General features: G+C 46.8%; 1 protein-coding gene across 1 annotated transcript in view; it reads left to right on the forward strand.

Annotated features, from left to right (window-relative positions):
* Positions 1 to 17,797, forward strand: part of DAP3 (death associated protein 3) — a 35,186-nt gene that overhangs the window by 7,832 nt on the left and 9,557 nt on the right. Inside the window, exons 2-4 of the mRNA XM_004589011.4 lie at positions 6,778 to 6,832; positions 13,608 to 13,730; positions 16,152 to 16,253. Coding sequence (XP_004589068.2) covers positions 6,791 to 6,832; positions 13,608 to 13,730; positions 16,152 to 16,253 — 267 coding nt within the window. The 5' untranslated portion in view covers positions 6,778 to 6,790. The remainder of the gene's footprint in view (positions 1 to 6,777; positions 6,833 to 13,607; positions 13,731 to 16,151; positions 16,254 to 17,797) is intronic.

A 17,797-nucleotide genomic window follows, 5' to 3' on the forward strand; every position in this document is an offset into this window, starting at 1 on the left:
GATAGTCAGATATATAGAGAGGAAAGGCAGAGGGGAAGATCTTCCATCCATTGGTTCATTCCCCAAGTGGCCGCAAAAGCCGGAGCTGAGCTGATCTGAAGCCAGGAGCCCAGAACCTCTTCTGGGTCTCCCATATAGGTGCAGGGTCCCAAGGCTTTGGACCATCCTCGACTGCTTTCCAAGGCCACAAGCAGGGAGCTGGATGAGAAGAGGGTCCACTGAGATACAAATCGGTGCTCATAATGGCAAGGTGAGGACTTCAGCCACTAGGCTACCACTCTGGGCCCTCTTTTTTACTTTTATTTGAAAGAGACAAACTCTTCCATCCAGTGTGGTTTACTCCCCAGATGGCCACTACATCTAGAACTGAGCTAGTTGGAAGCCAGGATCTTATTCCTGGTCTCCCACACGTGTGCAGGGTCCCACGGACCTAAGCCATCCTTCGCTGCTTTCCTAGGCCAAAAGCAGAGAGCTGAATCAGAAGTGGAGCAGCTGGGGCTCAAACCAGTGTCCATATGGGATGTTGGTACCACAAGTAGAAGCTCAACATGCCATACCACAGAACTGCTCCCTATATCTTAAAAGCTGTTAGTCTGGAATGATTTTAATTAAAAGTTTTCGTTGGAGAAAATGGATTGCAGACAGTTAATTCTAGAGGATGTTTGAACTGTGTTATAATTTGATACAAGATGAATGCGTCCTATAGTGTCTATAACAGAGCCAAGAATAATAACTCTACAGGTACCCATAAGAAGTAACTTTCTAATCTATGTCATTGATTATTTTGCTCTTCAGGGCTTTGTCCCCTTCCAGAGTTGGCAGTTTTTCCCTAGTGCAAGATATGCCAGGAAGCATGGGAAAGAGCTGGGGCACACAGTTGGGCACACTGGATATTATGGGGACTATTTGGAGAGTAGTTAAATTAAAGATTGTTTTGGGAGATAACAGAATTAGAATTGCAACCAAAAAAAAAAAAAAGGTTAGCTGGTGAGAGATCAGTGGAGGTAATGCTAAAGGTATAGGAATTGAGGTAGATTAAGTGGGGAAGGGTTAGGAAGAATTGAGGTTAAGGAAATTCAGAGATGGGTATCTGGTAATAATTGTCAGGTGATATTGAGTGTCACCAGGTGCTTGTGTTCATGGTTGTGGATTCTACCCATAGAACCCCAAGGCTTCTGTGACTTGATGAGTGGGCTCAGAAAACCAGCTTAGAGTTGGACTGGATGCAATGAAAGGATGCCAAGGTCAGCACAAGCTAGGGTCTGTGGGAAACTGACTGCAGGTGTTCAGCAGTAATTTCCCAGTGATGTCACACAGGACACCCTTAATCCCTCCAGTCATGAATGATGTAACAGCATGTTGTCATCCAGAGCTGGCACCATTGCACAGGTTAAGCCTCCACCTGTTCCGCCTATTGGTGGTACATCCTGCATCCCCTATGGGTGCCCAGTCAAGTCCTGGACCTGCATGTCTGATGGAGCTCCCTGCTTATGACCTGGGAAAGCAGTGGAGGCCCACCAAAGCATTAGGCTGCTATATCCACGTGCCAGACCCAGAGGAAGCTCATGGTTTCTGGCTGCAAACCAGCGGAGCTGCGGCCATTGTGGCCATTTGGAGAATGAACTAGTGGAAGATTTCTCTCTGTGTCTTTCCTTCTGTTACTGTAGCTATAGCTTTCAAATAAAATTAATAAATAAAAATTTTTAAAGCTTGTCTTCCAGTGAAACTTGTTACTGACAGGGTGGCCAAGGTTTTTTATTGGGTGCCTGGCTATAGGGGGCATCATCTGCTTAGCATGCGTCAGAATTCCAGACGTCAAAGATATTCCATATAAACCAGATTTATATAAGCACTTTAGACACTGCCACCCACTATTAACCCTTTCAACATTCCAAGTTCCCAGGCACCAGCCAAGGGCGAGCCTTGCAGGTGGCTTTCTAAAGATAACAATCTCAGGCCTGCTGTCTTAGCTGCTTGCTGCATGATTGCATTAAGTACCAGGTTGGGGAGAGGAGGAAGTTGCCTAAAATGAGGCATATGATAAAACAAAAGAAAATAGATAAAAAGCAGCCTGTGACAGAGTAAAGCATGCTGAGGGCCACTACTTAATGCCTTAATAGCAGCACCTCCACTATGTTCTAGGGGAACAGTGACAGTGCTGATTTGCAGTAAAAGGATTCCATAGCCTAGTAAACTTGGAAAAGAGTAGTTAAATGAAGTCTCTTTGAGGCTAGCGCAGTGGCATAGTAGGCTGATTCTCTGCCTGCAGTACTAGAATCCTATATGGGTATTTGTTCATATCCCAGCTCCTCCACTTCTTTTTTTATTTTTCATTTTTTTACTTTTATCTGTATATCTATACAGAGAAGAGGAGAGACAGAGAGGAAGATCCACCATCCATCTGCTGATTCTGATTCATCCCCCTGAAGTGACCAGAACAGCCAGAGCTGAACCAACCTGAAGCCAGGAGCTTCTTCCGGTCTCCCACACGGGTGCAGGGTCCCAATACCTTGGGCCGTCCTCAACTGCTTTCTCAGGACACAAGCAGGAAGCTGGATGGTAAGCAGGCTACCAGAATGTGAACCACACCCACATGGCATCCAGGGTATATAAGTCAAGGACCCTAGCCACTAGGCCACCGTGTCAGGCCCGTTCCTCCACTTCTGATCCTGTTCCCTACTTATGACTTGGGAAAACAGTGTGGGTGGCTCAGGTCCTTGGGCACCTGCAGACAGGAGATCTAGAAGCTCCTGCCTAGTGGCTAGAGTCAGCTTAGCTGGAGCTGCAGACCCCACTGGTTGATGAAAGAGTCGAGTGCGTGCTGGGCAGAACCAGGCTGGACTGCAACACTCTTGGTTCCAGTGCAAGTCGGGACTGAGAACGGAGCGAGCCCAGCGATTGCAACCACCAACTGATTGTGGCGATGGACTGTGCCGGAACCGGTGCTAGCTGGAACATGCGGGAATCTGATCTGGGAATACCTCTAAGTCTCTTTGGTGATCTCCCCAATCGAACTGCTGGACTCAGAGCCCTGGCTAGGAGAAGACGAAGGACGGAACAGGTCAATCAACCACCTCAGCTAAACGTTGGGCAGCGAAATACTGGGCAATCGAAGACTCCATGATGGACTGTAACAATCAGTGGCTTCTTCAATGACCTAATCGAGCTGGGAGGGATGTGACTGGCAGCGATCCATAACTGGAGGACTATTAAGACCACTTGAGCAAGTATCTCAGCATGCCCCACATCTGGGACCTTGGGCGGGTGGGAGACTGGGTGGGGATTCTCCCTCAATATCCCCCTTCACCTCAGATACATAAATAATATAATAAAAATATATATAAAAAACAAAAAAAAACTCATTGGGAAAATGCCAACAAACATTGGAAGCAAATAAAGAATAAAATAAACTAAAAAAAAAAAAGATTTATTTATTTTTGTTACAAAGTCAGATGTACAGAGAGGAGGAGAGACAGAGAGGAATATCTTCCGTCCAATGATTCACTCCCCAAGTGACTGCAACAGTCGGTGCTGCGCTGATCCAAAGCCGGGAACCTGGAACCTCTTCCAGGTCTCCCACGCGGGTGCAGGGTCCCAAGGCTTTCAGCCGTCCTCGACTGCTTTCCCAGTCCACAAGCAGGGAGCTGGATGGGAAGTGGAGCTGCCAGGATTAGAAGCAGCGCCCATATGGGATCCCAGCGCATTCAAGGCGAGGACTTTAGGCCACACCGCTGGGCCCATGTTATGATCTTTTGGGGAATAAACCAGGGCATAGAAAAGCACTCTCCTCTCTAAAATCTACCTTTCAAATAAAAATAAAATCTTTTTTAAAAAGTGGAGTCTTTCTCATAGTTTTCCTCAAAGTCTTTCAAATTGATCAATGCAGCATTTCTTATTTTTCTGATCATGAGGACATTCATAGCACTAGTTAGTGTTCAGCAGCCCTAGTCTGGAAGTAAGTGCTTTAGACTTCTGGTTTTCACATACAGCAAAGGAGGCCTGCAGTATGGCAGGCTTCCTTCTGTGCACAGTCTTGTATATATAAGGTATAGGTATAATGTGGTTCCAGCCCCCTGCGAATGTGCCAAGGAAGGCAGCTGATGAAGGCATAAATAGTTGGGTTCCTGCCCACTCCCCATGCGGGGGGAGGGGGGGACCCAGATGAAGTTTTTGGCCACTGTGATTGGCCTGGCCCAGACCTGATTTTCGCAGGCGTAGAAACATACTCTCTCCACCCCCCCTTTCCATTGTAACTCTCCCCCTCTCTTCCTTTCAAATCAAAATAAATGTTTGTTAAAATCAGAACAAAAAAGTCAATCATCTAGGCCCAGTGCTGTAGCCTAGAGGCTAAAGTCCTCGCCTTGCTCGGGCCAGGATCCCATATGGGCACCGGTTCTAATCCTGGCAGCCCCACTTCCATTCAGTTCCTTACCTGTGGCCTGGGAAAACAGTCGAAGATGGCCCAAAGCCTTGGGACCCTGCACCGGCATGGGAGACCTGGAAGAAGCTCCTGGCTTCGGATCGGCGCATCTCCAGCCATTGTGGCCACTTGGGGAGTGAACCAGCGGACAGAAGATCTTCCTGTCCGTCTCTCCTCCTCTCTGTATATCTGACTTTCCAATAAAAATAAAAAATAAATGTTTAAAACTCTGTGTGTGCCTCCCCCCACCCAGAGATGCTTCCAGAGCTGCTCGTTTGCACATAATGCAGGTATGCTGCTATTGTGGTCTAGCCTGCTTATGGTATCCACTGATTTTCCACTGTACTGCTTTTCATATAAATGTTTTAAAAGAGAAAGAAAATAGTCAAAATGAAGTAATACATTTCCTAAATATATCATTTTTAGTTATTCCATCATTACTGGCTATTGAAAATTGCGTTGCAGTATAGTGGTTCTTCCTTACCTGTGTTTTTGGATTCTAGATTTCATTTACCTTAATTTAAAAATATTACAATTACAGAGATAAAGGATTCACAGATTTTGAGCTTCACATTGTTGTCTCATCAGTGCAGTGAAATTCCATGCTTTGCTCCGCAGCGCTTTGTCTCAGCTGGATCATGAGTCATCCTGTTGTCCGGCACCTCCAGTAGTCACCTGTTAACCGCCTCTGTCATCAAACTGATAGTCACTATATTGCAGTGCTTGGGTTTCCAAGTAGTGATGGACCCAAGCTTGAAGAAGTGATGCTGACAATGCAGAATTTCCCAGGAGAAACCATAGAGGAAAAAAGTGAAAATACATTAAGGCTTTGTCTTGTTGCTTATTAGATTTATTTTATTTGTTGAAAAGTACAATGACAAGGAGGGACAGAAAAAAAATTTCCATCCATTGGGTTCACTAACCAAATTGCTGCGACAGCCACGGCTGGGCCAACTTAAAGCAGGGACCCAAGCACTTCGGCCAACTTCTGCTGCTTTCCCAGGCACATTAGCAGGGAGCTGAGCACCCAACAGTCGAGCTTGCATTCAGACATAGGATGCCAGGCCTTCAGACAGTGCCAGCCCCATATGAGCACATTCTGAGAGAGTGAGAGATCTGCGAAACTGGCACCCCATCAGAGCACTGGGTCACTTCTTGCTGCTCCACTTCTGACCCAGCTCCGTGCTAACATACCTGGGAAAGCAACAGAGGCTGACCTGAGAGCTTAGCCTCTACCACGTTCATGGGAGACCTTCGTGGAATCCCAGGCTCCTGGCTTCAGCCTGGCCGAACCCTTGCTGTTGCAGCTATCTGGGAAATAAACCTACAGACGCAAGACTTACTTTCTCTCTCTCTCTCCCTCTCCCTCTCCCTCCCCGCATTCTGCCTTCCTCTGCGTTTCGAATTAATTAGCTTTAAAAATATTTTCAGAGGGCCCGGTACAGTGGCCTAGCAATTAAAGCCCTCACCTTGAACGCCCAGGATCCCATATGGGCACCGGTTCTAATCCCGGCAGCTCCACTTCCCATCCAGCTCCCTGCTTGTGGCCTGGGAGGGCAGTTGAGGATGACCCAGGCCTTGGGACCCAGCACCTGTGTGGGAGACCTGGAGGAAGTTCCTGGCTCTTGGCTTCGGATCGGCTCAGCAACACCCGTTGCAGTCACTTGGGGAGTGAATCATTGGATGGAAGATCTTCCTCTCTGTCTCTCCTCCTCTATATATATCTGACTTTGCAATAAAAATAAATCTTTAAAATATATGTATATATATAGAGAGAGAGGCCATATTCATATAAATTTTGTTGTGAATTGCTATAATTGATAAGTGTTCTTATTGTTAATCCTTTACTGTGCCTGATTCATAAATTAAACTTCGTGATAACTATGTGTAGATACGAAAGCCATTACCACTGGGTTTTGCAAATCGATTTGAGGTGCATTCAGACTTTTTCAAATATCTTTGTATTTATTTTCCAGTGTACCTACATACGTGCTTTTCCAGAATAAGTATCAAGGAGATTAATCGGGTCATTGAAATGTACATTTCCAACTTGGCAAAGATAATACAAAATTTCCTACCCAAGATATTCATATGTACATATCCACTAACAGTGTGAAGTTCCTAGTGCCCCACAGCCTTTTTTAACATTTCCTATTGCCAGATTTTAATACTTTACTTTCCCCTCCCTCTGCATAAGGTTGTAAATACTTACCTAGTTTAGTAACTGTTTATGTCCTTTTCTTGTGAAAGGCTTATTATGTTTTAATTTTTGGTTATCAGTTTTTAGGCATTTTATATTCTAAATGTTAGTCCATTGTCACTTTTAAATGTCACAAATATCTTTTCACTTTTCTTAGGAGTACGAGGACAATGTTGCAAGGAATAGCAAGGCTTGCCTGCAGGGTCCACAAGGTGAGTTGGAACGGACCTGTAACTGCTTTTTTTGCTTTAATGGTTTATTTCTTTTTATTGAAAAGTCAGATATACAGAGAGGAGGAGAGACAGAGAGGAAGAACCTCCTTCCAATGGTTCATTTCCCAAGCGGCTGCAATGGCTGGTGCTGAGCATATCCAAAGCCAGGAGCCAGGAGCTTCCTCGCAGGTCTTCCACACGCAGGTGCAGGGTCCCAAGGCTTTGGGCCATCCTCGACTGCTTTCCCAGGCCACAGGCTGGAAGCTGGATGGGAAGCAGGGCTGCCGGGATATAAACCGGCGCTGATACGGTTTCCGGGTGCGTTCAAGGCGAGGACCTTAACCACTACGCTATCACGCTGTGCGTTCAAGGCGAGGACCTTAACCACTACGCTATCACGCTGGGCCCCAGACCTGATTACTCTATGCAGACTTCATTTAGGTGGATTTCTTGTTTTTCGATAGAGTTACTATATCCAAAATCTAAAGCTCTAGAAAACTGTGCTGACTAGTATTTCAACTTTACCCTCAACAGAACAGTTACTGAGCTGGCACTCTGGCTTAACTGCTTAGTGTTCCACCTTCAAGCACCAACATCCCATGGGCACTGGTTCATGTCCCGTGCCTTCACTTTCCATCCAGTTCCCTCTTTGTGGCATGGAAAAGCATTAATGGATAGCCAAAAGTCCTTGGGACCTTGCACTCATGTGGGAGAACTGGAAAAAGCTCCTGGCTCATGGCTTCAGATCGATCTAGCTCCAGCCGTGCAGCCATTTGGAGAGTAAACCAGAAGATATAAGATGTTTTGTGTCTCCCTGTCTCTGAAAATCTGCCTAATTTATTTTTATTGGAAAGTCAGATTTACAGAGAGGAGAGACAGAAAGATTTTTCCATCAGCTGCTTTACTCCCAATGGCCCCAACAACCAGAGCTGAGCCAGTCCACAGCCAGGAGCTTCTTCTGGGTCTCCCATGCACGTGCAGTGTCCCAAGGCTTTTGGCCATCTTCAACTGCTTTCCCAGGCCACAAGCAGGGAGCTGGTTGGGAAGCAGAGCTGCCAGGACATGAACTGGTGCCCAAAAAGGGTCCTGGTGCGTACAAGGTGAGGACTTAGTCACTAGGCTATTGAGTCGGACGCAAAAATAATTAAAACTTTAATTAAAAAAAAAAAGCAGTCACAGTTGCATTTCTACCCATCTGTTTCCCTCCCAGCTGCCCTCAAATTTTCCAGTATTAGGTCTCAGAATAGTTATACTTGAGAATTTACCATGTGATTGAATCAGCACATGGAAGAGCTCTCTCCATGTGTCTCTCTCTCTCTGTGTCTGTCTGTGTGTACCTTTGTCTTTTCTTTGAGGAAAAAGGAAATCCTGTATGTGGGACTGTCATTGTGGCACAGCTGTTTAGCTATTGAGCTATTGAGCTATGATGCCAGCATCTCATGTGAGCACCACTTGTTGCACTTACAGCTCCATGCTAATGTACTTGAGAAAACAGCAGAAAATGGCCCACCCACATGGGAGACCAGAATGAAGGTCTTGACTTCTAGATTATACCTGACCCACCTTGACTATTGCTGCCATTTGGGGAGTAAATCAGCAGATAGAAGATCTGCCTGGCTGTCTCTTCTCTAACTCTGCTTTTAAAATAAATAAATAGGGCCCGGCGTGGTGGCCTAGTGGCTAAAGTTCTCACCTTGAATGCGCTAGTATCCCATGTGGGCGCCAGTTTTAATTCCAGCAGCCCTGCCTCCCATCCTGCACCCTTGTGGGAGACCTGGAACAAGTTCCTGGCTTCGGATCTGAACAACACCAGCTGTTGCAATCACTGGGGGAGTGAACCAGCTGACAAAAGATCTTCCTCTCTGTCTCACTTTGCAATGAAAATAATAAATCTTCAAAATAAGTAAATAAAAGATCTTGCGGGGGGAGGTAGGACCCTATCTGTAAATTACCGCATGTATAAATGGTGTAAAAGCAAGGATCAGAGGGCCAGCATGGTGATAAGAACTTTAATTTAAAAAAATTCTGATTGTCTGCCTGTATTGCCGGCATCCCACGTGGGTGCCATTTTGAGGCCCAGCTGCTTCACTTGCGATCCAGCTCCCTCCTAATAGCCAGGGAAACCATCATATGATGGCCCATGTGCTTAGACCCCTGTACCTGCATGGGAGACCAGGAAGAAGCTTCTGGCTCCTGACTTCCTTCCAGCCTAGCTGTGGTGGTTGCAGCCACTTAAGGAATGATAGAGCAAATGGAAGATCTCTCACTTTCTATTTGCAACTCAAGTAAAATAAAATCTTTTTTAAAAAAAGGATCAAGACGTGGGCGAATTTTCGCCCCAACTGGTCATATTCCAAGGCTGAAGTTTCTTCTTCCTTAATACCAGACAAGAACAAACGGCCTGAAGCTGACGGTAGAGAAATGTGGATGAGAAGTTTGTGGAGTGCCTAGTTTGGTTCAGGATAAGCAAGATTGGCCTATGAATGTTATCTGTTCTGGAACTATGATGTTCATTCTGGAACTGTGCAGAGGCAATTGTACATATGGTTGTTTTCCCTGGAAGCAAGAAACGAGCTGGGTGGTACCATTTTTAACACTCTTAAAAAGGAATCCATTTGCTACAAAAAGCCTAACTAAAGCCATTGATTTACTGGAAAAGTAGCGCCACCATGTGGCCCTTGAATATTTTTAATTTGTGTTTGGCTTGTTGAGGCCAGATGATAGTTTTCCTTTAGTAAGTTGTAACTAAGTGTGTTCTTCAGGCTGCTATGCTGAGATACCAAACCCTGACTTCTGAATTCTAAGTGACGTGTGTGTGTGTGCACACGTGTGTGTGTGTATTTTACTCTATTTCTTGCTGTTCTTGTGTTTCTTTTTTTTTTAAGATTTATTTATTTATATTACAAACACAGAAAATAAACAGAGAGGAAGATCCTCCATTCACTAATTCACTCCCCAAGCTGCAGCAATGGTCAGGGCTGCACTGGTCCGAAACCAGAAGGCAGAGGCCCAGAACTTCTTCCGGTTCTCCCACGCAGGTTCACGGTCCCAAGATCCCGGGCCATCCTCGACTGCTTTCCCATGGCACGAGTAGGGAATTGGATGGGAAGCGGGGCCACCAGGATACTAACCAGAGCCAATGTGAGGTTCCATCCTCCACCCCACCCACCCCTGAATCCCCCACCACACTTATGAGCCCCAGGACCTGAGCCACATTACCTGTCTGTGGACTCACATACCTGGTCCCCACTGGGCCAGGCTGGCATGACTCGCCTCACCTCAGCATCCACAATCGTACTACGCAGCCTGGCCTAGTCTAGTCTGCCCCCGTTCCAGCTCCTGCTGGTGGGTGCTGCAGCCTATCTCAGCCCAGCCTAATTGCTGTCCCAGTCCTAATGTAAACTGGCTGGTGTTGCAGCCCAATCTGGCTCCTCCTGCCACCTGTCCTGGTTCTCAGATCTACCAGTGGCTATAATGTGCTGCCCAGACTGGTCTGTCCCCAGACCTGACCCACATGTATGTTGGTGCGTATTGTGACCTGGCATGGTCTGGGCTGTTCCTTGTCTTGCTTCTTGAGTTCACCTACAGGGAGTATGTCCCAGTGAAGGAGTTTCCCAAGCTCCTCCATCGAGTCTCCTCCCAGTGTCAGTTCTCATGCACACCGGTGGGTCGTTGGCCCAGGCTGACTTTGTCCACCTCCTGTCCTGACAAGAACAGTGGTCTTGCTCATCTGGCCACACCCATTCTGGTTCTTGTGGTTGGGTGTTGGCAGCCAATGATACCTGGTCCGCACCCACACACAGCTTTCACATAGTTCAGGGGAAGTCAAGACCTAGTCTGGCCTGTTCTATCCCCAACCTGGCTCATGAGTACCAGTGGGGTCAAGAGTCAAGCCCAATCTGTCGCTCCACTGTCCCAGTGTACACCCGTGCCAGTGCAGTCCATAGGCATTTACATTGTTATTGGAAAAGCAGATACACAGAGAAGATGCAGAGAGAAAGATTTTCCTTCCACTGGTTCAATCCCCAGGGATCCACAATGGCCGATGCTGAACTGATCCGAAGCCAGGAGCCAGGATCTTCTTCCAGGTCTCCCACATGTGTACAGGGTGACAATGCTTTGGGTCGTCCTTGGCTGCTTTCCCAGGTCTCAAGAAGGGAGCTGGATGGAAAGTGCAGCAACCGGGCACGGCAGCGTGGCCTAGCGGCTAAAGTCCTCGCTTTGAACGCCCTGGAATCCCATATGGGTGCCAGTTCTAATCCCGGCTGCTCCACTTCCCATCCAGCTCCCTGCTTGTGGCCTGGGAAAGCAGTCAAGGATGGCCCAAGGCTTTGGGACCCTGCACCCGCGTGGGAGACCCGGAAGAGGTTCCAGGTTCCCGGCTTCGGATTGGCGCGCACCGGCCCGTTGCGGCTCACTTGGGGAGTGAAACATCGGATGGAAGATCTTCCTCTCTGTCTCTCCTCCTCTCTGTATATCTGGCTTTCCAATAATAATAAAATCTTAAAAAAAAAAAAAAGAAAGAAAGAAAGAAAGAAAGTGGAGCAACCAAGATATGAACCAGTGCCAATATGGGATCCCAGCAGATGTAAAGCTAAGATTTAGTCACTAGGCTACCACACTGGACTCTAATTTTTTGTGTGTGTGTGATTCCTTTATTTTCATTGGAAAGGCAGATTTACAGAGAGAAGGTGGCACAGAAAGAGCTTGCATCTTCTGGCTCATTCCCCAAATGGCTGCAGTGGTCAGAGCTTAGCTGATCTGAAACTGGGAGGCAGGAGCCTCTTCTGGGTCTCCCTCATGGGTGCAGGGGTGCCTAGGCCTTGCGCCACTCCCTCGTATACATTCCCAGGAGGACGTCTTTTGTCCTTAAGCTCAATTTTGGGGCTCTCTACTTATCATCTTCCCAGATTTTTCTCCTGAAATCTCACTTTCGCTTCCCTCCCCTTGTCCCTTGCCTCTGAGTTGCCTGTAGCATGGTGACTTCCAATCAGCTTGACGCGTTACTTACTCCTTTGTCACTTTTCTCTAGGGAAAGTCTACACTCTAGGGCCAGAACAGCAAGCAGGCTATGGATATAATTATAACTGTCAAGTAATGAGGAACATTACACTAATTTCCCAGTAGTTGAAGTGGTTGTCATCACAGGAGAGCTGAGAATTGTACAGTATTAACAACCTTTCATCACTGTGGGCAAGTGCATCAAAAGAAATTTCCTCCTTTAGCTGTTAGTGGTTGTAAGTAGTCTTTAGCACAATTGTTTGTTCTGAACGGGACAGAGCCCTTATGGCAGTATACCTGCTGCTTTAAATTCATAGATTCAGGGCCCAGCGCAATAGCCTAGCGGCTAAAGTCCTCTCCATATAAGCACGAGAATCTGTCATGGGTGCCTATTGGTATCCTGGCAGCCCCACTTCCCACCCAGCTCCCTGCTTGTGGCCTGGGAAAGCAGTTGAATACGGCCCAAAGCATTGGAACCCTGCACCCACGTGGGAGACCAGGAAGAGGCTCCTGGCTCCTGGCTTCGGATCGGCTCAGCTGTGGCCATTGCAGCCACTTGGGGAGTGAATCAGCAGGCCAAAGATCTTCTTCTGTCTCTCCTCTGTGTATCTGACTTTTCTAATAAATGGCACATAAACACACAAAACACACGCACACACAAAAAATTCATAGACTCAGCAATGTCATTGGACTTAGTGACTTAAAAACACCACAAACACTTTTCACATAAAAATTTAAATGTGTGTTACTGACATAGTTCCCTGCACAGACATGACTGTCATCATCGTGTTAGAGCGAGCAAAGAAAGCCTCCCAGAGAGGAGAGGTGGACCCTGGCCCAGCAGGGAGACAGCGGTCAGGATGCCCATGTCCTGTATTGAAGTACCTACACTGTGTACCTGGTTTGGGCTCCTGCCCCACCCTGCCTCCGATGCAGACCCTGGGAGGCAATACGATGTGTCAAGGTGCTGGATTCTTCCCACCCCTGTGGGGGATGCTGACCAAGGGCTGGGCCTCCAGCTTCTGTCTTGTCTCCATCTGCCTCTGAAACAAATTTTTTTTTTAATGATTTATTTTTTTTTATTGGAAAATCAGATTTACAGAGGAGAGACAGAGGAAAACCTTCCATCCCATGATTCACTCCCCAAGTAGCTGCAATGACCAGAGCTGTGCCAATCTGAAGCCAGGAACCAGAAGCTTCTTCCAGGGTTCCCATTGCCGGTGCAGGGTCCCAAGGCTTTGGGCCGTCCTCGACTGCTTTCCCAGACCACAAGCAGGGAGCTGGATGGAAGCAGGGCCACTGGGATTAGAATCGGCACCCATATGGGATCCTGGTGTGTTCAAGGCGAAGATTTTAGCTTCTAGGCTACCGTGACGGGCCCATAAATAAGTGTTTTTTTAAAAAACATTGTAAAAGCTAGACCAACAATATGGCACAAAGGGTTAATCGGCTTGTGACAGAATTCAAGTCCCACCTGTTCCACCTTCACATCCAGCTTTCTATTAATGAGCCTGGGAAGGCAGCAGATGATGGCCCAAGTACTTGGGCCTCTACCAGGGATGTGGAAGACCAGGATGCAGCTCCTGGCTTTTGTCGAGCCCAGCCCTGGCTCATGCTGCCGTTCAGGAAGCAGACTAGCAGGTGGAAGATGTCTCTCCCTCTGTTACTTTTTGTTTCAAATAAATGTTTTTAAATTCTTTTAAGAACTACTTAATTAAAATATCTTAAAGCAACGTTGATAATTCCCAAAACACTGAAGTAGTTTCTTCTACAGATAGAACCTGGGCGTATGGTGCATGTGGGGACCTGCGCATCCCGGAACATTGCTGCCCACCTAGATGACCAGGTTCCAGTTGAAAGTCCCAGAGCTATTTGCCGCACCAACGAAAGTGATCCGGTGAGTTGCTAGTATGTCTGTGGGCCTTTTCAGATCTTCTCCATGGTGTGGCTGTCTTCACTTTACATATCAGGAAAGCTGAAACGTAGAGACACTAAACATATTTCGTGTAGTCAGATGATGGTGTGCCCGAGGTAGCACCCTGGTACCCAGGTCCCTTCTGACCTCTCTCTGTTCTGTAGTCACTAACGCACCCGGGTCAGCCCACATCTGCTCGGATGTCAGCTGTCCTGGGGAGCTCTCCTAGTGCCCAGAATTGCTGAACAGAGAAAAGCTGCATATTGTAGCACAGCAGGTTAAGCCACCACTCAGCATGCCCCTATCCCTTGTCAAAGAACCTGGCTTAAGTTCCGGCTGCTGTGCAGTTGAATCCACCCTCCTGATGTGCATCCTGAAGGGCAACATGATGGCTCCAGTCCTTGAGTCCCTGCATCCCATGTGGACATTGCTTAGAGTCCCGGCTGCTCCATTTCCAATCCAGCTCCGTACTCTTGTGCCTGGTAAGGCAGCAGAAGATGGTCCGGGTCCTTAGGCCCCTGCACCCACCTGGGAGACCCATAAAGAAGCTTCTTGCATCATCCTGGCCCAGCTCAGGCCATCGCAGTCATTTGTGGAGTGAACATCCATCTGAGATGGGAGCACCCTCTTTAATTGTCTCTCTGTTAACTCTGCCTTTGAAATAAACAAACAAGTCTTTAAAAATACGAAAGAGATGAAAAAAGGAAAAAAAAATGCTTGCCCCAGATCACACAGTAAGGCAGGTACAGACCCCCGACTTCCTCATCATTTTGTAATGCTGCATCCTAGCTTGGCAGGTTGATTTTCTAGTGTCCAGGAGAGCGAAAGCTAACATGCTTTTTTTGTGAAAAGAGCAGCACTTACAGGATCGCTGCGGGGTCCAGGTCCCCAAACATGGTGCTGCCTCTCTCATGTGCTAGTAGACATGTAGAGAGAGGAAAAGAGACAGAAATATCTTCCATCCGATGATTCACTCCCCAAGTGACTGCAATGGCCAAACATGCGCCGATCCTAATCCAGGAGCCCAGATCCTCTTCTGGGTCTCCCATGCAGGTGCAGGGTCCCAAGGTTTTGGGCCGTCCTCAACTGCTTTACCAGTCCACAAGCAAGGAACTGGATGTGAAGCGGGGCTGCTGGGATTAGAACTGGCGCCCATGTGAGATCCTGGTGTGTTCAAGGCGAGGACTTTAGCCGCTAGGCCACTGCGCCAGGCCCCTTTGTCCTTGTTCTCATACTAAGTCTTCCCATCTTAATGTTGCTGTGGGGAAAAAAAACAAAATAAAAGTCTCAGAAGCATGTATTTTAAATATGCCTCTAGCATTCACCTGTTTTTCATAAGCAAAAAGTGATATAGAATAAATGAAGGAAATCAGTGAAATGCCATTCAACTTCATCTGTAATTGTCATCCCTTTATCTACCAGTTCCTCGGGGGTTTCTATGGAAATAGCATGTGAATGATCTAATCACGGGAGAGTCTGTGTGCAGCACAGAAAAGTCCAGATGGCAAGAATGAGCTGTTATTGCCACACATGGTGCTAAGCCACAGGGTTTACCCTTCAAACCATCACCCTTATAGTAAATACAATATACTGGAATTGGGGACAGCAGCGAGCATTTTTATCTAAGAAGCAGAGCCCAGAGCGATAGCCTAGCAGTAAAAGTCCTCGCCTTGTGCACGCCAGGATCCCATATGGGCACCAGTTTGAATCCCGCGGTCCCACTTGCCATCCAGCTCCCTGCTTGTGGCCTGGGAAAGCAGTCGAGGTCGGCCCAAAGCCTTGGAACCCTGTGCCCACGTGGGTGACCTCTTCGCTCCTGTCTTTGGATCAGCTCAGCTCCGGCTGTTGGGGAATAAGCAGACGGAAGATCTTGCTCTCTGTCTTCTTCTCTCTTTATGTCTATCTGCCTTTCCAATAAAAATAAATTAATCTTTAGAAAAGAAGAAGATGGGGCCCGGCGGCGTGGCCTAGCGGCTGAAGTCCTCACCTTGAAAGCCCCAGGATCCCATATGGGCGCCGGATCTAATCCTGGCAGCTCCACTTCCCATCCACCTCCCTGCTCGTGGCCTGGGAAAGCAGTCAAGGATGGCCCAATGCATTGGGACACTGCACTCGCGTGGGAGACCTGGAAGAGGTTCCAGGTTCCCGGCTTCGGATCGGCGCGCACCGGCCCGTTGCGGCTCACTTGGGGAGTGAATCATCGGATGGAAGATCTTCCTCTCTGTCTCTCCTCCTCTGTGTATATCCGGCTGTAATAAAATGAATAAATCTTAAAAAAAAAAAAAAGAAAAGAAGAAGATGCAAGCTACCCTTCCCGTGTCTGTGAGAGGTTTTTCCATCCACTTTGCATTGTTGTTGTCACTTTGTGTGCCCGTTTCACTTGTTGGTGTTTGTCTTTTCCAGGCCAAGCATGGGGAGCAGCAGGAGGCTCAGCACTACAGCCTTCCTCTCCAGGACGTGAGGACCGTCTTTCCCCAGGGGCTGCCGCCTCGCTTCGCCATGCAGGTGCTCAGGGCACAGATCAGGCCTGGGAGTGAGGCCAGCCCATAGCGAAAGGGTGGGGGAGTTCAGGGCAGAGGAAACTGTAATATAGGACATTTGAATCAAAAGTAGAAATTCAACCATTCCCAGATCAACCATGTAATCATTATTTAAAAAAATAAAAATTAAAAATTAAATAAAAGGAAAACAAAAGAAATTCAACCATTGTTTATCAGTTGTAAGTTACAGAGTACAATTTAGCTAGTTTACCCTCTGAACCATTGTAAGTCCTTTGTAGATCTAAGTAACAATTTTTTTTTTTAATTTATTTTTATTGGAAAAGCACATGTACAGAGAAGATCTTCAGTCTGCTGATTCACTCCCCAAGTGGCCACAATGGCTGGAGCTGAGCCAATCTGAAGCCAGGAGCCAGGAGATTCTGCCAGGTCTCCCACACAAGTGCAGGGTCCCACGGCTCTGTGACGTCCTCGACTGCTTTCCCAGGCCACAAGCAGGGAGCTGGATGGGGAGTGGGGCCTCTGGGATTAGAACCAGCACCCATATGGGATCCCACTGTGTGCAAGGCGAGGACTTTAGAAACACCAGGCTGTTTCTGTATAAATAAAGTGGACAGCAAAAAAAAAAAAAAAAAAAAAAACTAGGCTACCACGCCAGGCCCAACAATTTTATAGAAATAAAAAATATAATGGCTTTTTCTTTCTATTACTCAACAAAGTTCTAGAAACTTTTGCGTTCAAATTATTGTTTAAATTTAACATTTGCCTTGGCAAAAATTAAATTGTAATACTTTCCTAAGCCAAATCAAGATGATGCTTTGTTTTTTTTTTCTTGTTTTCATTTTTTATTATATTTTTTACAATCTTTACATAGCTAGTTAGGGTAAAAAAAGTTCAAGGGCTATAGGAAAGCGGGTAAGACTATTATTTCCATATTTTTCCTTCATCTCAGATGATTCTTTGATTAGATGCATCAAGGTTGTCGATTCTTTTGGGTTTTCAGAAGGTATTTTTTGGCCATAACCTCAATCCAAATAGTATAATTATGGGTTGCTCTATAGTCATCAAAAGAATTCTGGATTAACTGCAAGCAGAGTTTATTGGCACAAGTGGATGAATTGTTTGCCATGAGAATTTTTTCAGTGTCAAGCTTGTCTCCAGGTGATTTTTAGCTTAGGAGCCAGAGAATGTCATGTCTTTCGTGTCTTATTTAAGGGAATTAGGTTGATGGTAAGGAAAGAGAGATGGCCAATTAGTGTAACAGTTACAATTCCCTGCTGGGTATGCCCATGTCCCCTGTTGGCTTTTCTGCTTCAGCTCCCAGCTGCTGTGTTTCCAGGCCAGCTTCCTGCTGGAGTGCACCCTGGGAGGCGGCAGCCCCAGCTCCCTAGATCTTTGCCAGAAGCAAGGAAACCGCATCGGAGTTCTTTGCTGCTGGAACAATTAGTACTGAGGAAATAATCCCAGTATTGCAGTTAAAATTAGACCACAGATAGGCCTGTCATTGATAATGTTGTCAAAATTGGAAGAACAACCAGGAGAAAATGATCT

Source organism: Ochotona princeps, chromosome 2 (genome assembly GCF_030435755.1).
Source record: "Ochotona princeps isolate mOchPri1 chromosome 2, mOchPri1.hap1, whole genome shotgun sequence".
Classification (NCBI taxonomy): domain Eukaryota; kingdom Metazoa; phylum Chordata; class Mammalia; order Lagomorpha; family Ochotonidae; genus Ochotona; species Ochotona princeps.